Source organism: Pteropus medius, unplaced genomic scaffold (genome assembly GCF_902729225.1).
Source record: "Pteropus medius unplaced genomic scaffold, Ma_sr-lr_union100, whole genome shotgun sequence".
Lineage (NCBI taxonomy): Eukaryota > Metazoa > Chordata > Mammalia > Chiroptera > Pteropodidae > Pteropus > Pteropus medius.
Window position 1 is genome coordinate 4,652,725 of NW_024350927.1, and position 22,593 is coordinate 4,675,317.

General features: G+C 57.0%; 2 protein-coding genes across 6 annotated transcripts in view; one reads left to right on the forward strand and one right to left on the reverse strand.

Annotated features, from left to right (window-relative positions):
- Positions 1 to 14,131, forward strand: MTHFR (methylenetetrahydrofolate reductase). Of its 5 annotated transcripts, XM_039842202.1 has the most exons (13): positions 90 to 657; positions 754 to 951; positions 2,515 to 2,757; positions 3,905 to 4,143; positions 4,888 to 4,998; positions 7,710 to 7,903; positions 8,635 to 8,885; positions 9,116 to 9,250; positions 9,453 to 9,633; positions 9,850 to 10,032; positions 11,004 to 11,105; positions 11,916 to 12,035; positions 12,446 to 14,131. In XM_039842202.1, the coding sequence occupies exons 3-13, from the start codon at positions 2,525 to 2,527 to the stop codon at positions 12,641 to 12,643; spliced, it is 1,947 nt and encodes a 648-aa protein (XP_039698136.1). In that variant the 5' UTR covers positions 90 to 657; positions 754 to 951; positions 2,515 to 2,524; the 3' UTR covers positions 12,644 to 14,131. The 5 variants fall into 5 exon arrangements, with proteins under 5 accessions (XP_039698137.1, XP_039698136.1, XP_039698135.1 ...); XM_039842203.1 differs by lacking the exon at positions 754 to 951 and having other exon boundaries at positions 1 to 130; XM_039842201.1 differs by lacking the exon at positions 754 to 951.
- The window catches only part of CUNH1orf167 (chromosome unknown C1orf167 homolog), a 19,843-nt gene continuing 11,010 nt past the window's right edge, over positions 13,761 to 22,593 (reverse strand). Inside the window, 12 exon segments of the mRNA XM_039842197.1 lie at positions 13,761 to 14,022; positions 14,024 to 14,092; positions 14,593 to 14,703; positions 14,787 to 14,922; positions 15,135 to 15,297; positions 15,644 to 15,749; positions 17,271 to 17,535; positions 18,136 to 18,549; positions 19,512 to 19,656; positions 20,532 to 20,740; positions 21,437 to 21,591; positions 21,701 to 21,862. Coding sequence (XP_039698131.1) covers positions 13,795 to 14,022; positions 14,024 to 14,092; positions 14,593 to 14,703; positions 14,787 to 14,922; positions 15,135 to 15,297; positions 15,644 to 15,749; positions 17,271 to 17,535; positions 18,136 to 18,549; positions 19,512 to 19,656; positions 20,532 to 20,740; positions 21,437 to 21,591; positions 21,701 to 21,862 — 2,163 coding nt within the window. The 3' untranslated portion in view covers positions 13,761 to 13,794.

A 22,593-nucleotide genomic window follows, 5' to 3' on the forward strand; every position in this document is an offset into this window, starting at 1 on the left:
GTCCCGCTTCCCTTAGCAACAGACTCCGGGGCGGCGCACCTCCCCTGCGCGCCCCGCCCCATCCGCACGCGTCCCCACGGCGACCGCGCAGCTGCGGCTCGTGCGCGCTCTGAGTCACTTGCGACGCAGGGTGAGTGATGGCGAGGCCTGGGGTTACCGGATGGAACGACCCAGCATCTGGGGACCACCACCTGAGGCGGGGACTTGCCTGTGGGTGGACATCAGCGGAGGCCGCCTTGCCTCTCTGCCCCCTCTGGGCGCTTCATCCGCAGAACTAGTGTAACACCCAATGGCTGCCACCCCCAGCGACTCCTAACCACGAAGCGAGGACTCACTGTCGGCCTCCGGCCTTGACGGAGGCCGGGAGGGCGGGGGGTGGGGGCGCGACCCACGCCTCTGGGTCTGGGCCTCGTTCCGCGTCCCCGTGACCCAGTGACCCGATTCGCGGCCCTCGAGCCACCTGGGCGCCAGAGGGGTTTTTCTGGCTCCAGTCATTTAAACCTGCCTCCGTGCTGTCCATCTGGAGAAGAAACGTGGGCCGCTGGCGCTGCTGTCCCCGGTGCCCACAGCGTCAGGCTACGCACAGGTGCCCACCTCTGTCTCCTAGGAGTGGTGGGCACCGTATCCCCGCACTGCTCAGTGCTTGGCACCGATTAAGTAAGTGCTCAGTAAATGGCAGAGGGTTATTTTGAGAACCGAGTGACAGCGCCTGACCCTTGGCGCTTAGTGCTGGCTCTTGTTACCTTGTGCCAGCCACCGGAATACCGGGATACCTATCACAGGCAGGATACCGACCTGGTCTCAGGGAACTGGGTGGAAGGAAGGGAGACAAACCTGCGAACCCACAATTACAACCCAGGGCGCTATGAGAGCCCAGCTTAAAATGGATAAGGAGTGACACAAGAAAGAAGGGTTGAAAGAGGGCACGGGCTGGCACATCCCAGGAATTCGGTAAGTAAAGAGCGGTGTGGTTTGTAGGTGGTTCTGCTTCCTCCCCCTCTCCTGGTTTTGTTCCGGCAGACAATTCCTTGGTACTCCATTGAATTCCTGAGAAAGGCCAGTGAAGCCGCTATCCACACTATTCCCTTTCTCACTCCCAGTGGCCATTCTCCCTGAGAAGCTAGAGTTTTAGGTCAAAATCAAAACGGGCATCCCCAGGGGGAGAAAGTGTTGACAGAAACGTTCTTAGTTTTGTCTCGACTCCTTGACTTTGGATGCGTCATTGTGTGTTACGTGCGCTTTGTGTGTTGGGGAGAGAGCAGCAGTGGATTTCATCAGTTTTTCAAGACTCTAGAACCCCAACATGGTTAGGAACGCTGGCTTAGCAGTGGCTATTTCCTGAGAGGAAATAGCCACTTGGCCTGGTTGTTCCTCTAGATCCCATGTCACCACACACCAGTACTGTGTGTTTGTACATTGCTGGGCAAGAGTAGTGTTTTGTTTAGTTTTGAAGTATTTTTCTTGTTTTTCCCACCAAAGTGCCCAATGGCACTGCCCTCTGAGCCTGCCTGTGGTTAGCACGGCTCGGGACTTCGGACGTTGTGGCTGTGCGGTCACTGTCATGAACTGACTTCAGCGGTGTATGCAAGCGATGGTGTTCCTGAAAGGCAGCCTTTGTTCTGAGTTGGACAGAAACTCATGCCCTTACTAAACTTGGGTCTGGCTACTTTTGGAACCCAGCCAATGTCAAGTTCTAACCCATGACATGGTGTTTTTGGAGTTGCGTGAACTCAGGAGAAGTCTGGCTGCTTTGTCAAGCCCTCACCCCTTCCATCCTGCACGCGAATTGTTCTAAGTAACAGGAGCTGTTCCAGGCAGGGTCAGGCTGAGCTCTTCCTTCTTTGGAGAGGGATCCAGTGACCCCGAACGTCTGGCCTCATCTCCGCCAACCCCTGCAGTCTGTGGCTGGAGTTCCCCCTCCTTCCATCTGCCTTCTCTACAGCTGGAGCCTCAGCCCTCCCTCTCGCCTGGAGGCCTTGCCCCCGCCCCCCCTCCCCCTTGCGCAGGCCCCAGCTCTAGCTCTAAACTCTTCCTTTGTCACAGCTCCGCCTTTTTGAGACACACCCGCTGGAGAAGTTTCCTCTGTTTCTTCCCAGCCTGTTTTGGGTCTAAGCTGGCAGAGATGGACTATCCAAAACCCCAGGTCCTCCCAGCCCGGCACCGCTGCCCCTCCTTGGGAAAGCAGGCCTGGGAGGCTGGCAGCATGAGGTTCTCTGTGCCACCCTCCATCAGGTAGCTGTCACCGAAGATCCATGAAGATCCATGGGCCGAAGGAGCATGTTGCCATGCCGGGCGGGGGCTGTCATGCAGGGAGCCAGGCAGCAGCGGAGGGAAAAGCTTTGACAGCGCACAGTTGTAGCTGTGGTGTGTGGAGCCAGTGGGTGGGGGGCTGTCTCTCTCACCCCCAGTGCCTTTTCCGCGTGTGGGAATGCAGCACCTCTCTCACTTGACCGCACCCCTACGGGGCCTGGCTTCCTGCCCTCTGACTCCCACTGTCCCCATCCTGTACGGCAGAAACTCGGCCATGGTGAACGAACCCGGAGGGCATGGCAGCCTCAACCCCCGCTCGGAGGGCAGCGGCAGTGGCGGTGAGAGCTCCAAGGATAGTTCGAGATGTTCCACACCTGGCCTGGACCCCGAGCGGCATGAGAGACTCAAGGAGAAGATGAGGCGGAGAATGGAATCCGGTGACAAATGGTTCTCCCTAGAGTTCTTTCCTCCTCGGACTGCTCAGGGAGCTGTCAATCTCATCTCAAGGTGAGTTGATGTGAGGTTAAGGACTAGGGCCAGATTAGGGGGTGCGGGCGGGGGAGGAGAGGAAGAAGGTGAACTGTCAATCCTGGGGCAGGGCCACTTTGACCTGGAAGAAAAAGGCAGCCGGAGGGGGCGGACAAGAGTAAATAAAGGCAGGGTTGGTCATTTGATCTGCAGCTTCTCAGTTGTCTTTAAAAGTCCCCCCAAGCATCTGGATTTTTAGCCACACTCTTCAATGGGTTAAAAATGTTGATTCTCTCAGACTACATTCTTTGGCAGAACTGGATCATGAGTACAGTTTAGGAAGTCACAAAGCCGCAGTTTAGAGAACATTTTCAGCAAGTTAGGAATTTGGATTTTTGCCTCTTGAAATCTAGAAATGCCAACTGGATTACGTTAACACTTTACGAATCGCAGTTCCTTTTTTAAAGTTTATGCTTTTTACCATTTGCACTTCTCATATTTCACTTCCAAGGTTTGAAGCTTAAAGCGCAAGGAAGGATGTTTAAATACACCATGTTATAGCTCGTAGCACAGTGCGCATGTGCACACCCATGCCTCTTGAGTCTGGTTCCTGAACTGTGGCCTTGCTCTGTAGGACTCTTGGCTGCTGCACCAGGACTGGGGGGAGGGGCAGCATGAAAGAAACTTATGTCTGCTGACCTTCTTTTCTCCTGTTCCTAGAATAAGGCCCTGCTTACCACTCTGAGGGGTCCCGACCTTTAGCCATCGAAACGTCTTAACTCCCCCCAAGATGATAAATATACAAGCACTTCGAAAGGTCTGAAGTGTTGCTCTCGCACAGAATCGCTGCGTTGTTGTTATATGTTATATCCTCAGTAAGAGTAATCACAATAATAGCAGCTCACTGTGTGCCAGGCACTATGCTAAGAGCTGTGGGGCCATCTAGCATAGTATTCCCATAGTGTTATTATGAAGTGGCTACTGTTCCCTGTCACACTGTGGAAGTGAGGACACTGAGGCTCAGAGAGGTTAAGTAATTTTCCCAAGATCGCACAGCCAGGATAGGAAGGTAGGTCAATCCGATTCCACCCCGCTACGATGCTTCTGTGTGTCCCCGACCCCAGGGGAAGGCAGTGAAGGGCGGCATGCCCCCAGGGGCCCCTCTTTAGAAAGAAATTCCCTACAGGTTTGACCGGATGGGGGCAGGCGGCCCCCTCTTCATAGACGTGACCTGGCACCCAGCAGGAGACCCTGGCTCAGACAAGGAGACCTCCTCCATGATGATCGCTAGCACTGCCGTGAACTACTGTGGCCTGGAGACCATCCTGCACATGACCTGCTGCCATCAGAGCCGGGAGGAGATCACAGGCCATCTGCACAAGGCCAAGCGGCTGGGCCTGAAGAACATCTTGGCGTTGAGGGGAGGTATGGAGCCGACACTCTGCCCTCTGGGGTCTTGGGTCTTGCTTTCCCTAAGGCCTCTTCTGTCCTTGAAATGCTCCTTTTCTCCGGGTCCCATCCTTGCCAGTAGCATCAATAGGCATTGTGGGTAGGGAGAACCATGGGCACTGCAGAGAGAGAGTCATAGTTGAGCCGTGGATGCAGCCGGTACCTAATAACCCTCTGCCCGGCTACACATATCTTCACCGATCCCTGGTCGCACCCAGCCCTTGGCCCAAAGAGCGCAGTCCTGGCATTTGTCCCAGGAGTGAAAAAATAGTTTCTCTGGCATCTGCTGTCATCGGGCCACAAGTGTGGGAAGAGGGAGCCTGTTGGTTGGGATCTTGTGGCCTTGTGCTCCCCACTGCAAGACCACTTCTCACTCGAGATGAGTAGAAAATTCTCCCGGAAGGGTGGGAGATGAGCCGCGGGGTTGGGTGAGGATGCTGGGACACCCCTGGGTTTGGGGGGCGGATCTTAGATGCCGCAGACTAAATGACTAGTGCCACCAGCACAGCACCCACAGAGTCGTGCTTGGTAAACACCTGACAGGCTGGGTGCTCTCTTCCCTCCCACTGCTTACCGGTGCTGTGCCAGGAAGAGGAGGCACCAACTGGAATAATATGAGCGCCTTTCAGGTGCTCACGTCCGGGCGTAGGGGTAGGGAGGAGGGACTGACTACCTGGCGATCAGGCGAGTCCCAGTGACTGACTCCCACCCGCCGTGCAGACCCCATAGGTGACCAGTGGGAGGAAGAGGAAGGAGGCTTCTGTCACGCCGCAGACTTGGTGAAGCATATCCGCAGCGAGTTTGGTGACTACTTTGACATCTGTGTGGCAGGTGAGTGGCTGGAGCATCCCAGTGGGTGGGGACAGAGAGGAAGAAATGAGATGCCCAGAGAGGCACAGAGAGCTCAGCCATATTCAGTTTACGGTCCAGTAACCCAGTGCACGAGGGGCCTGAGCCTGTGCTGGACGAGGGTGGTGCCTGGGTGAATTATACAGTGTCATCTGCCACCTGCCTAGGCTGCCACCACCTCTTAAGTTTTTGTTTCTCTGCCATTTCACTCTCTAGCCTGCTTCCCAGCCTATTCTTCTGTAAAACAAAGGAGAGATATTTATTAAGATTTCGTGGGGCAGGGAGTCTCAGAACCCAAGGTTAGGAAATGGTACCAGATCGCACTAGGCACCGGAACCAGGAAGCAGTCAGAAACCTCAGACACCAAGGTCGTCCCTCATTCTCTCTGGAGCCACAGAACCGCGCATCTCTGCCTCCTGCTTCTGAGTACACATGGTCAGTTCCAGCCAATAGCGCAGACCGATTGACAGGTCTCAATGTAAGTCCAAATTCTCAAGAGGAAATTAGATCAGCTCAACTCTTGTTTTGTCTGCTCCAGCCAGGAGGCAAGGTTTACCTTCTAGAAACAAACGGATGGGGCGGCCTTCCCTCCTTCCCCCGCTCGTGAGGGTGGGGCTTCCAGCTTCTCAAGCAGAGAGGCTCAGGTATGGTGAGGCTGTATGTGCCAGGGACTCAAGAGTTTGGGGATTCCTAGCCATGTCTTCTCGGCATGACAGTTTTTCTCAGATTTGGGGCGGGAAAGCGTATCTTTTTATATTAAACAAACACGGCTACCATATGGAGTAATCAAAATGATCTGGATTAAAAAAAATAAGCCATGTGGTTTCAAGGAGCTTACTTGTTGCGCGTGACTTTGGACTTAGTGCCAGGCCCCGTGGACATTTCAACTTTTGTCAGAAAACAGGGGTGTTTGGGTGGACGAGTCTGGGCAGCCCTGACGGAGAATTAGGTCACAGTACAGCCAGTGAGGTGGGGGATGTGCACGTGCGCAGTGGGCATTCGATGGTCAGGAGTGGGAACCAGCAGCCCTGTGCGCGCACAGTCACTGTGGTCTGGAGCATCGCTCATTGTAAAGTGGGTGAGAGTGAGGGTCATTGGATTGGGAAGCACTCAGCTGGCCACGGCAGCAAGAGGAGACGGTGAGCAGAGGAAAATCCGAACGTGAGCAAACACTAGATCTGCTCGGTGATACTGAGGTTTTATAGCCTTCGCGTTTCAGCCATGAAGACCTCTTTGTTTCTGAAGTTCCTACTGGAAAAACAGCCTTGTTATTGAAAGTATAAAATTCTGGTGCTTAATCTTTCCACCCCTCATCCCTTAAAACAATCGTTTTACACCCATTTTTGATGACTCAGGGTTTCTTAACGAAACTGACTTGTCACGGCAAAGCACATGACTTCCAGTGGTCTGAGTCTCAGGTCTGTCCCCTTCCTGGCTCAGGGTCCTGCCCTGCACTCAGGCGGAGGAAGCCAATGCTCTGCCTGCAGTTTTACTAAGGCCTATGGCCTTCCTGCGCGTGCCTGGCCACGTGAGTTCAGTTGTTTAGGGAAGCAGTCACCGAGTTCCTGGAGCTAGCGAGGAGCCGGGGGAACGGCTGCTCCCACCTCCCAGGCAGTTTTGGAATCCATCTAGGTGCCCTCAGCACATGGGCATCCTGGCTGCCCCAAAGTTTTTACGTCCCAGGAGCTTGTTATTTTGTGGGACTGCTCGGTCCTTTGTCAGGCCTCTGAAACTGATCCCGGTTCTGCCATCAGAAGTATCACAGAATATGACTAATAAGGAACTTGACTAAGGTAAACCCTTTTTTCCACATGATGGGCCTTTGGCCATTTAGAAATAGTTGCTGGATTCTTTTTATTCTTTTCGTCAAGCAAAACAGCTCTGCTTTCTTCAGTTCTTGTGTAGTGGGGTGTCTGACTTTTCACTCTCTTGGGTCTCTGAGTAACTTTAATGTTAAAAGCACTGCTTTAATACAGTGCCTAGAGCAGCGGTCCCCAACCTATCTGGCACTGGGGACCGGTGCTCCTGTGAGAATCTAATGCCTGAGGATCCAAGATGGAGCTGAGGCGGTGATGCTGGCGCTGGGGAGCGGCTGCAGATACAGATGAAGCTCCGCTCCTTGCCTGCCTCTCACCTCTTGCTGTGTGGCCCAGTTCCTAACAGGCCATAGACCAGTACCGGTCCGCAGCCTGAGGGCTGGGGACCCCTGGCCTAGAGTCAAGCCCAATACCCCAAATGCTGTCCAACCAGTGCTGAATGTAGCATTTTCTCTTTTCCGTGGCCACAAATGCAGGCCTGATTTGCCTGGCTGATTGCAAGGGACACAAGACAGGACAGCGTGGGGAGTTTGGAGCGATCTGCCTCCCCTCTTGGGAGGGTGGCTCTAAGCCACCTCTCACTCAAGGTCATCTCCAAGGGTCTTTGATCCATATGCCCAGGTGCTTCAGCACCTCTGTGGTGGCCATCTCGTGGTTGAGGGTGTAGGAGTGGAGGCCCGGCACCAAGCCACTTGCCAGAAGCTTCCATCGTGAGCCCAGCTGCTCACCATTTCAGCTTGTCCGCGCGGTGGTGTAGGCAGGTATGAGTCTGGGACCCCAGAGGCGGAGAACTCTCTGTTCCCAGCTCTCTGGTTTCTTCATACTCACCTTGAGTAGGTGGAGCCAGCCTCTCCCTACTGTCATCCCTATTGGCAGGTTACCCCACAGGCCACCCCGACGCAGGGAGCTTTGAGGCCGACCTGAAGTACTTGAAGGAGAAGGTATCTGCAGGAGCCGACTTCATCATCACCCAGCTTTTCTTTGAGGCTGACACATTCTTCCATTTTGTTAAGGCTTGCTCCGAGATAGGCATTACCTGCCCCATCCTTCCTGGAATCTTTCCTATTCAGGTGAGGGTCCCAGGAGGGCTAATGGACTCATTCCACCCCCCGTGCCAGCACAGGCCAGGGCCGTGGAGTGAGGTGCTGAGTTCACGGTAAAGTTCTTTGACACTTATTGGATTTCCCGGCAGACGCTCCTTGCAAAATGATGTCTCTCCACCCCATTTTGGTTAGCTATAATTTCTCCCCACAAAATAGTAGCCGTACTTGTTGGAGGAGTTTGTTGTACTTTGGCTTACTGACAAATGTCACTACAAGGAATTATAACTTTAATTATAATTTCTGGTTAAATCAGTGTTTCCCAAACTTGGCTGTCATCAGAATTCTTTGGTAAGCTTGTTCAAAAGATGGATTTTCCGATCCCATGCCTAGAAGTTCTGATTTCAGGAGATCTGGGGTGGGGCCTGGGAATTCGTACATTATGGAAGTTTCGCAGGTCATTCTGATGATCCGTGAGGTTGGGGAGCCACCGGGGCGGATGACCCCACCATCAGTAAATAATCTAGGGGCCAAAGGGCTGGCTCAGAGCAGTGGCGGGGATGGCCAGGGCAGCTGCTGCTTTCTGCAGAATAGAAAGAGCAGGACCAGGCAAGGGTCTGCGTCCAGTGTGGTCTGACTTTCCCGGGTTACTGTGTGACGCTGCAGTTGTCCAGAAGGCCCTGTGGGGGGTGGGAAGAGGGATAAGTAGGGTGAGAAGTGGGTTGGGAGGTGGCCCCACAGCCCTCTCGGTCCTCGGGCAGGGTTACCACTCCCTTCGGCAGCTGGTGAAGCTGTCCAAGCTGGAGGTGCCGCAGCAGATGAAGGACGTCATCGAGCCCATCAAGGACAACGACGCCGCCATCCGCAACTACGGCATCGAGCAGGCCGTAAGCCTGTGCCAGAAGCTTCTGGCAAGTGGCTTGGTGCCGGGCCTCCACTTCTACACCCTCAACCGCGAGATGGCCACCACAGAGGTGCTGAAGCGCCTGGGCATGTGGACCGAAGACCCGAGGTGAGGCCAGTAGCCCCGAATTCAGGCCTAGGAGCTGTGGGGAAAAAAAATGGTGGGAAAGGACATCAGAAGCCACAAAGAGTGCTCCCTAGAGGTACTGGCTCCCTGGGGTGTAGGGGGGTGTCTGCGCCATGACTAGTGGCACACCTGGGGTTCCTGGCTCAGTGGCGCCCCCTCCACCCTGCTCCCATAACCTGTTCCTCGCCCCTCCTGTCTCTGTTGTCATCCAGGCGTCTCCTGCCCTGGGCTGTCAGCGCCCACCCCAAGCGCAGGGAGGAAGATGTGCGTCCCATCTTCTGGGCCTCCAGACCAAAGAGCTACATCTACCGCACCCAGGAATGGGATGAGTTTCCCAACGGCCGCTGGTGAGGCCCGCAGACAGCCTCGCAGACAGCCTTGCAGACAGGCCTGCACACGGGCCCACACGCAGCCCCACACACCGCCCCGCACAGTCCCGCTCACAGACAGTCACGTTTATTTTACTGCCGAGCCCTTGGTGCAGTGAGGACCAGCTGTCCCTCTGTACAGAGCCCAAGGTCAGAAGTGCCCTGTCCACTCCTCCCCTAGGGGCAACTCCTCCTCGCCAGCCTTCGGGGAGCTGAAGGACTACTACCTCTTCTACCTGAAGAGCAAGTCCCCGAGGGAAGAGCTGCTGAAGATGTGGGGGGAGGAGCTGGCCAGCGAGGAAAGCGTCTTCGAGGTCTTCGTCCGCTACCTCTCGGGGGAGCCCAACCAGAAGGGCTGTAAAGTGAGTGGTGCCAGGGCGGGGTCCTGCTCTCGTCCCCCCGCCTCGTCTCCCTGTGAACCACGCCGTGGGGCTGGGACTCACCACCCTGAGCCTCAGCAACGGGAGAGGGGTGACCTGGGAGCAGAGACAGGCTGTGTCTCTGACGGGGGCCACAAGACGGAGGGACCCAGGGCGCCAGATCCGATCACCGCCTCTACCCGGCTCGCCCTCTCTCAGGTCACTTGCCTGCCGTGGAATGACGAGCCCTTGGCGGCCGAGACCAGCCTGATGAAGGAGGAGCTGCTGCGAGTGAATCGGCGGGGCATCCTCACCATCAACTCCCAGCCCAACGTCAACGGGTTGCCATCTTCTGACCCGGTTGTGGGCTGGGGCCCCAGCGGGGGTTATGTCTTCCAGAAGGTGCGGCCTTGACTGGTACCTGGAAGCCCCAGAGACAGGGAGAGGGAAGCCTTCCTCTGCGCGGGCTCTTCATGCTGAGTGGCAGTGCATCAGAGTGGACAGGAGCTCCCGCCTTAAGTCAGGCAGCCCTGGGTGGCCCGTCCCCTGATTGCTCTGAGCCTCAGCTTTCTCTTCTGTGAAATGGGGGTATATTATCACATCACGTTCTGAGGATGAGTCGTGGCAGAGCACATAAAGCTTAGCATGTGGGAAGAACATAGGAAGCTTTCTCTAAGCGGGAGCTGTTACGACACCATGCTGCCGGGGCCGCTGGAGTTAAAATTGCATTTGAACTGAACCCCCTGGGCTCTGGAGTTAGAAAGACCTGGGTTCGAGACCAGCCCTGCTGCTTTCCATCAGTGCAGCCCAGTTGCTCATCCTCCCTGAACTTTCTGCATCTGTGAAATAGGGATAATGGGGCCCACCCTGCAGTATTATAAGCATTATAGCAGAGGAGTTTGAATAAAGCCAGCTTAATCCCCGATAAGCTTGGTGCTAGAGCAGCCCTCGCAGTGAGTGGGGAGGACAGAATGTGGCAGGCAGCTTCCGCAGCCTTAGCTTGCCAAACCGGACCTCCCGTATAGCTTCTGCAGTGGCTTCTCCATGGAGCCTTCCGCGACCAGTGGGAAGAGGGGTGGCATAGGTCCCTCAGACCTGTCAGACCTGTCCCTCACGTACCTGCTCCCTTCCCCTTTGCTTTTGTATTCGCCAGCCCCATAGCGCATGACTTGATGTGCGTGGCCACCGCCATTCTCGATGCCTTAAGTGTCCTGTCGCACATGTGCGCGTGGGTCCCGCCCTCCCTGGGGCCGGCCGGTCGGGGGCAGGCATCTGACTGGGGTTGCTGTGCACGGACAGCACACTCAGCAGCACACGGAGGAGGTGTCCGGCGGGGCCCCGGGCTTAACATGACGGTGCCTGCCTCCCCGCAGGCCTACCTGGAGTTCTTCGCCTCCCGCGAGACGGTGCACGCGCTTCTGCGGGTGCTGAGGAAGTACGCGCTGCGCGTCAACTACCACATCGTGGACGTGAAGGTAGCTGGCTTCGCGGGGCCAGCACGCCCGGCCGAGGGCACCCACGGTTCACCCCCACCCAGCAGTCACCGGGCGCCTGGTCTCGGCCGAGCCTTGTGCGGGACGGACTCGGAGCTCCCAGCCCAGTGAGGGAGGCTCGTCAGTGGATAATTAGGACAGTAGTTCACTATAGGATGGTGGGGACCCAGGGGACAGATGGCTATCCCGAGAGGTCACAGAAGGCTTCTTGGAAGCTCCTGAGTAGCCTGAATCTTTAAGGATGAGGAGGATGGCGTGCCTGGGAAAGGGCAGAGGGTGAGCAAAGGCATCGGCTGCAGGCCTGTGATGACCCTGCCGACCGAGGTCAGAGTGAGGCCGAAGTGTTAAGCAGGGGCCAGGGCCTCGGGGGTCTCCGTGGCCCTGCTTGGAATTCGGGTTTTCCCTGAAGGCAGGAGGGAGCCTTTCCCAGCAGTGCAGTGGCTTGGCTCCGTGTTTTATTTTTGGCCGGTCACAGTGGACAACTGATGGCTGATAGGCCTGGGGAAGACTAAAGTTAGGCCCTCAGGGTAGTGGGGTAACAGAGAGAGCCTGGCTGGGTTAGGCACGAGGGGCAGATTGGAGGGGAAGGAAGTGGGACCGCTGGATATGGAGCCGATGGAAGCAGAGAGCGGAGGAAGGACATGCCAGGGTCTGGGTTTCTCAGTTCGGGGCTCGCAGAGCTGCGAGCTGGAGGGTGGGGCAGGTGGGGGTCTGGGCCAGAGCCCTCCCTGGGTACTCAGAGGGCTGCGGTTGTCCTTGTCCCACCTGCTCTTACGTGGCACCTCCGCCCAGGGTGAAAACATCACCAACGCCCCTGAGCTGCAGCCCAACGCAGTCACTTGGGGCATCTTCCCTGGGCGAGAGATCATCCAGCCAACGGTGGTGGATCCTGTCAGCTTCATGTTCTGGAAGGTAAGGGGGCCTGGCCTGCCCTGCCCGCCTCCAAAACTTTGGGTAGGCGGTATCACTGGGTCCCCAGTGTGTGGCTGGAGGCCATGCCCCCAGGACTGGCGGACTAGGCCCTCCTGGCTACACCGAGTCTGAATCACAGTGTTTATTTTTGGGCTGGGGGATGGGAGGTGGCACTGGCAGTGGACCTTGTTCTATTCCCGGATGCGTCCTGTTGGGCTGTGGTGGAGGCTCTTGTGATGCCGAACATGACAGCTCGGCCCACGGGCAGCCCTGTTAACCTTGCCTGTGTGTCTGTGACTGTTCGTCCCTGTGTGCCTGTGTCCTTGTATGTACGTGTCCCTGTCTCTGTGCTTGTGCCACGTGCATCTGCCTGCGTGTCTGCATGTACCCGTGTACACGTGCACGTGCAGGACGAAGCCTTCGCCCTGTGGATTGAGCAGTGGGGCAAGCTGTATGACGAGGAGTCGCCATCTCGGATCATCATCCAGTACATCCACGACAACTACTTCCTGGTCAACCTGGTGGACAATGACTTTCCGCTGGACAACTGCTTGTGGCAGGTGTTAGAAGACACATTTGAGCTTCTCAACACACCCAGCTCGGAATGAGAGGCAGCCGGAGGCTCCGTGACCCTGCACTGACATCCTTAGCGTAGGCTGGTTGTGTCCTGCCTTCCTCTCCAGTCCTGGCTCTCTGGGGACCCTTATTCTCTTTCACTTCTCCCCAAGCCCTGGCCTCTACTCTCCCACACGATGATGGCAGCTAGACTGGTGTGAGGCTTGCAGGCTCTGGCCGGACCTGAGCCCCACACAAGAGCCTGGTGTTCCCTGCGGAGCTGGGAGGTTTTGCTCTCCTGTGAGGAGCACCTCCATCCTGCAGAGGACTGTGCTGGGTGGAGTATTGTCCTCCCTGAGAAGGGAAGGAGGCTGGTTATTGCTGACTGAGCCCTCGCACCAGGCAGCCACTAGGAGCTGGCCTGGGACTGCCAGTGCCCTTGTACTTGGGGCCTGTGGAGGACAGACAAAGCGAACACGGGCAGCAGGCACTTGAGGAGGTGTGGAAAGGCTGGAGCAAGTCGAAGGTGCTGCCCCCTTCTGCCTCCAAGACGTTGGCAGCTGGGCACTTCCTGCCTGTGACTAAAGCAGCAGACACTGCCCTGCCCTGGATGGGTCTGGGGCTGAAACCTAATGACAAGCATTTCTTGCTGCCTTCCACCTGAGAGCTCAGCTGGGTTTCTACCTTTCGATGATGCTGCTTTTTGAAACAGCTGTCTCTGTGTTCTGGTGGCTCAAGAAAGAATCTCTTAAGAGTTCAAGGTGTCTGAACCCTTGTGACTGATGAAGTTCTTGGCCTTCTCTTTTTTCACTGGCCACAGAGAGATACCCTGCGTGTTCCCATCGAGGGCAAAGGTGAGGTTCGATCAAGCAGGACTTACGGCTTGTATTTTAGGTGCGACATCCTCCTGCCAACTGCTCCCTCCCTCTGCCTGTCCCATCCCTGAGTCTGCCTGGCACTGCTCCCCAGGAGCCAGCCCTCAAGCCCTGCTGTCCAGGCAGTGACTGGCAGATGTACACAGGCTGTTCCCTGCCCCTGCCTGCTGGCTCAGCGGAAGGAGGGGGTCCAAAGAGCAGTCCGATGGTAGGGGAGGTGAATGCAGTCGTCAGCACATCTTCCTTCCTGGCCGGCCGGCCGGGGCGGAGGGGCAGCCTTCACGGGAGACGGAGCAAGAGGAATGGCTAGGACAGAGCTGTCCCTTCCATCACCAGGCTGTAGGTGAGCACCCCACGGCCTGACAGCCTGCAGTTCCTGGAACGTGGGGCATGGTGCCTTCCTTGGGAAGGCCGGGCTCACTTCTATTTTTCTTTCCGTGGGAACAAGTCACAGCTACAGCTGGGCCCTCTGTCCCGCCTCGAGCCCATTTACACGCAGGGGCTCGGGCAGCTTGCAGCCTGCTGTCAGGACTCCTGATGCCCGCCTTGCTCAGCGGGTCTCGGACTGCTGGTAGCTCCCCTTCTCGGACCCCTGGCTGCCCGGCTCTGGTGCCACTTCTCAAAGGCCTGGGATCAGGGAGAGGAAAGAAAAGGTTATTTAGCTCCCTCCTGGGTGTGTGCTTTATTTGCTAGACTAACACCTGTGCCCAGCTCCTTCTGTCCGCCCCAGGCGGGCAGGCAGCCAGCCAGCCCGCCAGCCGTGCCCCAGGCCAAATGCATGGGCTCAGAATAGATCTGTCTTGTGATCTGGGAAGCTATGCTGAGAGCAAATAAGAGAGGGGACGCTCGTACCCTGCACCTACACAATCCAGCATGAGCGGGAGCTGTGCCACAGGCCAAGCCTGTTCCCAGTCTGAGTGACAGGTGAGACTGGGCCGAGCACGTGGCTACCAGCGAAATCAAGGGCTCCAGCATCCAAGCTGTTTTCTCTGACTGAACTGACCCTTCCCCTGAAAATGAAGGCGTCCTGGGGGTGCCAAGCAGGGAGGGTCACAGCTTAGAAGTGTCTAGGTACAGTGTCGGTGTCGGAGGGGACCGCTGGGGGACAGGGGTTGCCCCACCAATACCTGAGAAAGGACCCAGCCATCATCTTGTTGGTGTAGTCGCCGAGCCACCCTCAGCTGCACGACCCGCTGCCGCCAAGTTCGCCAAGCCCGTCTCAGGTGCCACTGCCTGAGCTGTGGGGACAGTTGATGAGCAGGCCCCGAACTTGCCCCACTGCTGCTTCGGGTACCTGCACGCCCCAGCAGCCCCCACTCACCAGTGTGCGTGCCAGCTCCTCTGTCCCCTGAGCATCTACCCAGCACTGCCATGTCGCCGCCAGGCACCTGGCCTGCTGGGCGCCCTGGAGCCGGTGAAGCAGTGCCTCGAGGCGCCAGTGTTGCCAGTATTTCTTCCTGGGGGAGGAGAGGCCCTGTGTGTATCCTGATGCCAAGAGCATCATGACCCCTTCATGGCCAGGGAAAAAGGCAGAGCCTCCGGCCTGGTCCCGCTCCTCCAGGATCCTGCAGTAACCAGCCCTGGCCAGATGGGCCCAGCTCTGGCTAAGGCTCAGGCAAGCCCCCAGCCCTGGCCCCCAACCCCACCTCCTCCATGCAGCTGCTCTTACCCCAGCTGCCTCTTATCCACCTGGCCTTGGGCCTTGAGGGCACTGGTCTCAGAGGTGCGGTCCTCTCCTGGTGCTGTAGGGGGCCAGTCTTGGGTCCAGCTGGCGCTTCCAGGCCGCTGCAGCCAGAGCTGGATGTCGGGACAGAGGGGAGGTGCTCTGTCACCTGGAATGGGGAATCGAGTCAGAACAGGTTAAAACATTCGTTCAGGAAGGCAAACTCTCCCTTAGTCTGCTCCTGGAACTTGAGCGTAATGAAGAGGGCTTGAGTTAAGCACCATGCTGTCCTACCACCACATCTGCCCACAGAGAAATGACAGGTGGGGCAGGAGAAATCTGATTACTTTCTCAAAATGCTTGAGATATTCCAAAAGAGGAAACTGGTGGAGAAAGCACAGGTCCATGTCCGATTCTCCAAGGAGCTCAGAGCTGATTTCCAGACCCTTGAGGGCTGGCGTCTGTCTCAACCCTGCACTTGAAACATGATCTGTCCCCAGGGCAGGTCTCCTTACTCCGAGCCCAGGATGTTTCTCTCCACTTCCTCTGTCCACCGAGGCTGTAGTGCTGTGTTGGGTCAGGCAGCATGGGCCCTGTGGCCTGTAGCCTGCAGCTGCGGGTCTGAGGGAACAACCAGAGAGGAAAACTTGAATCCTTCTGGGGCCCAGGTGACCTGGTGGGATCCCCCTGACCGGTAGCGCGGCCTCCTGCTCGTGTGTGCACAGGTGGATGGTTCACGTGGCCGCACCTTCTCCTTGAGCCCTGAGGCTCTCAGAGGAGGCAGAGAAGGTGCCTGACAGCAGTATGACCATCGGCCCACACCACTGCCTCTTTCCCATCGTCCCACGTGTCTGGGGACTCAAGCAGTGGGGCGAATCAATGATAGCTACTGCTCGGTGAGAGCTTACCTGTGCCAGGTGGAGCCTGTGAGGTGGGTATTACTGTCCTGCTTAAACTGTACAAAGTTAAGACATCTGTCCAAGGCCCCACCCCTCAGGAGTGGTCTGACCCCAGATCCCCAGCCCCCAGCTTCTGCTCTGTACAGATAGGCAGCCCTCTCCGGGACTCTGTGCCACCATGAAATGGCAGAGTACCTGCTCGTGACATTAGGTGAGGGCTGCCTGGGCACATGTCTGTGTGGTAGGAAGGAGGCGCCTGGAATTCAGCATCCCAGTTGTCATTCCCAGCATGTTTGGTCTCTACTAGTCCCCGTTTCTCCATCAGTAAGCGGGACCCCTGCCTGCCTTTGGGAAGTGTTTATAAACATACTCTGAAAATAAAATTATAACACAGATCTAGAAATAATATACCCTGAGCCGCCAGCATGTGCTGTTGCCATAGCCCCACATATGTGAATATGTGGATTCTGCAAATCACCAAAGCTAGTCCCTTTCAATTCCATTAAAGAAAAAAACACTTTAATCTTTTTTCTTAGCATCTCTCGAGTCTCTATCAGACACGTCCTGGCATTCTGAAAGGATTCTGGATGATGCCAGTTCATCTTCAGGAATACTCTGTGGCTTTGCCAGTAACTCGGGCTGTGTGTCTCATAATGACATGTCCCAGGACTGCCATGTCACTTCTTGTGCATGGATGTTTATTATGGTTTCTTCCTTCCTGCTAGGCCATCAAGCTCTTGTCACCATTTGCTAGTATCAGAACTGACTGCTTCTGGTCTGGAGAGGGACTGGCAGGTACCTGTGGGTAGAGAGAGATGCAAAAATTTTTTTCATTTGTATTTTTTGGTTTTTCTGTAATGAACATGTTTCATTTTTCCAATAAGAAAAAAAAAAAAGAACTTGACAAAAAATGGCTACTGTCTCCCTGTACCTAGCTTGATTCTAGACTGTACCATGACATGTAATGAGTTTAGGTGTCTGTCTCTGTGATGGACTGTGACCCCAGCATTCATCTTTGAAGTGGACCTGAGCTGGACTGGCACTTGGTAGGTACTGGAGTTGGCTGTCTTCCAGAGCCAGAAGGCTGTCCAAGAACCAGATAGGGGTGGTGTCCACCAGGCTATTGGGGCCCTAGAGAAGCATCCAGCCTTGCTCGCCACCATGGGCTGAAACAAGCTGATGCTGAGGCCATTGGCCCTCGGATCGGTTTTGGACTTCTTACCCCACCTGGGCCTTACCTCACCTTCCACGGGGCTGCAGCATCCATCAGCACAAGGAGGTGTCCCTTGCCCGCCAGTCCGGGTTGGTGCCTGAGATGGGCCTTGGGCCTGGGATGGGCTGTGCTGGCCTCCTCCACCCGAGGTTCCAGCCACACTCTGAGCAGCGCTGTCCTCCACTGAGCCCAGTGGGTCTGCAGGAGGAGCCTGAGACCGGCCTGCTGGAACTGGGCAATGGCAACCCGCTGGACTCGGCCCTGGGCTGCCGACCGTGCCCAGGCCTCTAGGACTCTGGGGGAGAGGGAGGAGCCCACACGCAAGGCCATCAGGGCCTGGACTCTATGGCAGATGTAGGGAGCCCTCCCCAGCCCTGGCCTGTACCCTGCAGGAGGTAACCTCCAGGTACAGTCCATGCCACGCTCTTCTGCCAGAAAAATAAGACTGAAAGGGACACGGAGCAGCAGAATATCACACAGCAGGGACAAGCATCCTGTTTAGGGGACCGAGAGAGGCCATCCTGCCAGCTATGCTTTGCCTCCCCTTTTCTCAAAAGAAAGCCAGTTTGTTGAGCCCCTGCTGTGTCATCTGGCCCTGGCCCTGAGCTCTGCTGAATGTTTGCATTCCCTTATCTCTGCAAGGCAGGCCTGTTATCTTTCTCTGACTTTTAAAGTTAGACTTGCTCAAGAGGGGTCGTCACACAGCTGGGAAGTACAGAGCTGAGATTTAATTAACCCCAGGACTAGCTGCAATGACCAGGATCACCTCTCCCTACCACTCCAGCCTCCTGAGCCCTGGCACCAGTCACCAAATACCCCCCACCCCTGCCAAACACAAGCTCAAGGCCCAAAGTGGAAGCACGTGTGGGGCTACCCTCAGCCCATGGGCACCCACCTGGCACTCAGCTTCCGGGCAGCGTGGGCTTGGCTGAGCCGGTGTAGGCGGGACTCACGCACCCACAGCGTCCAGCACAGGGCCACCTGGGCCTGGGCCTGAGCTCTCTCCTCTGTCTGCTGGCGGGCCTTGCAGTACTGGCCCAGGGCCTCTCGCCATGCTACGAAGCCCTGCTGGGCCTGGGCCCTCCTCTGCTGCTTGTCTGCCCGGCACCCCTGCACGTGGCTTCTCCAGTGGGCAATGGAGGCCCGGGCCACACGCTGCTCTCGTGCCCGAGCTGTGGCCACTCGGCCTTCGCGCCACATGGCAAATGCAGCCCCCAGTGCCCATCTCCTCAGGCCATCCTGGAAAGCTTGCTGCTGGGCCTGGAGTGTCCGCGCACGTCTCGCAAGTCCACGCCAGGCCTGGAAGTGGCTGCAAAACAGGAGCAGAGGAGGGCCCAGCTGCTGTCACAGTCAGAAGTCACGTGTATTCAAAATTACACCTGCCCCGCCGCCCCCCCTCCGCCCCCATACACCTGATCTCTGGGACATACACGGTTCTGCCTACTCAACCCTGTGCCTTAAAAATGCAGGGACCGATGTGTAACAGGAATGTGCTGGCTTTCATTTGGGGCCTTGGCCCACGCACTCCAGCTTGGGGGGCAGATGCCAGTTGGGAGCAGATGCCGCTTGGGAACCCAGCAGCTGTGGGTTCAAGTCCCAGCTCCTCTGGGGGGACAGCCACCCCAGCCTCCCCTCAAAAGCCTGCTCTGGGGAGGGCAGAAGGTCAGTGAGGGGAACGTGGTCCTCCACTCCCTTAGAGGCCAAAAAAGATGTCCACGCCCTTCAGATGCAAAAGCGCAGAAATCGCTGGTCTGTGGGGACACCGTCAGTGAGCGCAGGCTTGTACCTGGTAGTGGGAGGGGGCATCGTTTGTGCCCTCTGCTTTTAAATGTGCATTAATGAACTATACGCGTGCTTTACTAGAACATCTCTATTTAAGATTTCACTCTCGGCCACTGTATACAGTGCAGTTCCCCGTGCTGACTCCTCAAGCAACAAATGCTGTTGGGACATACTATGGTGGGTGTCTGAGGAGTGATCTCCCCATCTTAACTGTATTCTCTGAAACCGAAGGGTGGACCTGGTCAGGGCATTGGGTTGGGGGAGGGGCTTGCCATCCCCGCCTCCCACACAAAGCTGATAAATGATGGAAGGTCGGTAATCATGGCTCTATGGCTCCAGGCTGGGGTCTCCCTTCATTCCCCCCGTTTTCTAGGTCCCAGGCCTCTAGCCTGGACATCCCTAGAGCTGTAGAGGCAACTCAACCTCCCAACCCCTGAGGACTCTCCCTGCTTTTCTGGGGGTGAGGATGACCCCCACCCTCCCACCCACCTCTGCAGTAGGAGCTGCTCTGACCTGGCCACCGTGTGTCTCCGACGAGCTGCCACCTGCTGCCAGCCCCGGAACGCGGCCCTTCGCAGGCCCTGGAGGTGGACCTGCACCCACCTCTGGTATTGTCCCTGCAGGAACTGCTGCCCTGTGACCAGAGAGACACTGAGTACCACTGGGTGCTCATCCTCACGTCACCCCTGAGCCCGGGGTGACCTTTGCCCTCTACCCAAGTGGGAACAAAGAGGCCACCCTGTCTGGGTTAAAATGCTTTGGTCATAGGTGTTCTGTGGGTTGCTAGGGGCCAACCCAACTCATAGTTTTTTGTTTTTTAAAAAAATCTCTTGATGATGTTTATGAATCCTGAGAATTTTGTAAAAATCTAGATCTCCAGCTTTCTTTAAAAACTAGAAGATCTATAAACACTGGGCCAGCATTCCTGGGCAACTGGGCAGCAGTCGGGCTGGAGAAGCATCCGTCTCTCCTGTGCATAGGACATGAACTTTCCAGAACAACCAAGTCCCCACCTACCAGCCCATTGATACGAGGTATGGGTGTAGAGGGAAGCCTCTAAAATGACCCCTAGTGATCGCCGCCCTCTAGCTGGGCTCCGAAGGCACCATGACTCAGCTCAGACCTGTGACTCCTGAAAGCTGGGCGAGGTGATGAGGATGAAGATGAAAAGCTGGGTTCTGAGCCATGCACACCAGCAAATTGTCTCGTAGGATCCCCACGGTACCCCACGAGGGGATATTACTGTTATCCCCATTTTACAGGTGAGTAAGCTGAGACTCAGGTTAAGTCGTTTATTTAATGTCCACACAGCCAGGGAATAGAAGAGCAGGAATGTGAAGCTGGGGCCAGTGTCCACGCCCCAGGTCCTGCTCTGCTACCCCAGTGCTGGGCATGCCCTGTGGGAGGTCCCATCGTTGGACTCTGTGCTAGAGGAGACGGAATCCTGGGTCCCCCTGACAGACCCTGGCCCTCCCTTGCCCTGGTGCCCCACTCCAGTCCCCGACTCACTGTGCCAACAAGCACGCCAATGGCACAGGGCGTCACGCACCAGTCTCTGGCCTCGCTCCCTGGCCCGCTGCTCTGCCTCCTGCCACTGCTCCAGCCGCTGCCGCCAGATTCCCAGCGTGGCCCTGCAGCTCCGATCCCAGGCCCAGCGGGCAGCCAGCTCTCTCCGCGCCCTGTGGGCTGTTGCCCAGTGGCTCCAGCCAAGGAGGGTGCTGGGAAACAGAGCGTCTATCCTGAGGATGGTCAGTGCCACCAGGGGCCAGACCAGCTCTCCCCTCTCTCGCCAGCGGGGAGGAGCTTGGGGGGACTCTTCTTCCTGTTTCCATCATGGGAGTTGCTGGAGGCTACTGCAGGGGTCACAATGACAGATGGTCGGGGTAAGATGGGACCCCAGCTCTCCAATGCCAGGTCCCGTAGTCAGCCTCTAGTGATAAACATCGCTGTGAACTGAGTGCTTTTGCTGCGTGTGCCAGGCACTGTGCTAAGGGGCGCATGTGCCCCTATCTCATTGGTCCCCATTGGAGCGAGTGCTATTATTTACTGCTGCACAAATGGAGAGACAGAGGCACAGAGAGATTAAGCAACTTGCCCAAACCGCGCGACCAGTGAGGGACAAAGCTGGGATTAGAACCCAGGCAGACTGACTCTTAAGCATCGTGCTGTGAATGAATAAATGAACGAACCACAGCTGTGAAATCCCTGGGAGAAACGATCACCCTGCTGAGAGCCGCACGCCCCACCCCAAACCTCTCACCAAGGCAAGGTCGGAGGGCAGGAGATGTCGGGAGGGTCTGAGTCTGGGGGCCAACTGGGGCATGAGGGGATGATGGGAAAGGGGCCTTCATGAAACAGTAAATCCACAGAGTAGCGGGTAGCATGGCTCACTCATCCCGGGGACAGGTCCCTACCGCCTCTGAAGAGCGTGCTGGTGCCACTTTGCTGCAAGCCGGGATCGCTGGGCCCTCCCCCGCCAGAGCAGAAGGCACCGCCCCTGTTGCCTCTGCCCAGCTGCCCACAGAAAGCTCAGCCTGAGGGTCTCCAGGAGGACAGGAACCCTGGAAGCCTGGAAAAGAGGTGTGGAGTCCTGGGTGGCCCGGCCCCTGCCCCATCCCCACCCTTTCCTCCCACTTGGCCCCTACCCACCCTGGCCCATCCAAGCCCCTGCCCCTCACCTGCCCCAGTGAGCTGCAGCCCAGCGAGGCCTCCCCTCCAGGGACGCTGCCTAGCGGTTCTGGGGCCGAGGTGGTCCTGGCACTGCCTGATGGGTTGCCCGAATCCCACACCCTCAAGCGCCACACCCTCAGTGTGTGCCTTAGCACCTGTCGCTGGGTGCCCTGGAAGAAGGAGCAAAAGGAAGGGGCAGGTGAGTGCCTGGGCCCCAGCCTCACCCTCTGTCTGGGGTGGCTGCCAAGCAGGAGCTACTTCCAGCCAGGCGCCTGGGAAAGGGCTGAGCTGGAAGGGTGCCACCACGTGCCAAACACCTGGCTACAGCTCTGCACTGCTGTCTTCCAGATCGGCCGCCCACTGGGACCGTGGAGGCTCTAAAATATCGATGCCCTCTAGGGTCCCACCCCCAGAGATTCTGACTGAATGGTCCAGGTGGGGCTTTGCGCTTCCTGACTTGCAAAGCTCCCAGTGTGACTCTCGTGATCAGCTAAGGCTGAGCCCACCGCTTCGTCTGTGCAGATCACCTGGCTGATCCTAGCCATGCTCCAGGGGTGGGTGGGGGCTAGCAGATGATGAGGAGTGGAGCCAGGCCCCAGGCCCAGGGCCCCCAGACTAGAGAGGCCACATACATCACCATACCACTACTTCCGCCCACCACACCCCTACTCAGTTACAAAGAGAGAGGGACAGGCCGGGGGAAAGGCATCTCCCCAAACTCCAAACAACAGCACACCTGGGATCCAGACATGCATCTCCGGCCACCGGGTGGCCCAGATGCATGCCACACTGAGATACGGACTGTGCCCCGGTGCCCAAAGGCCAGAGGATGGACTGGGGGCAGGAGGGCTACATTAGGAAGAACCACGGTGAACTCAGTTTCCCTAGAGTTTCAGGAGTA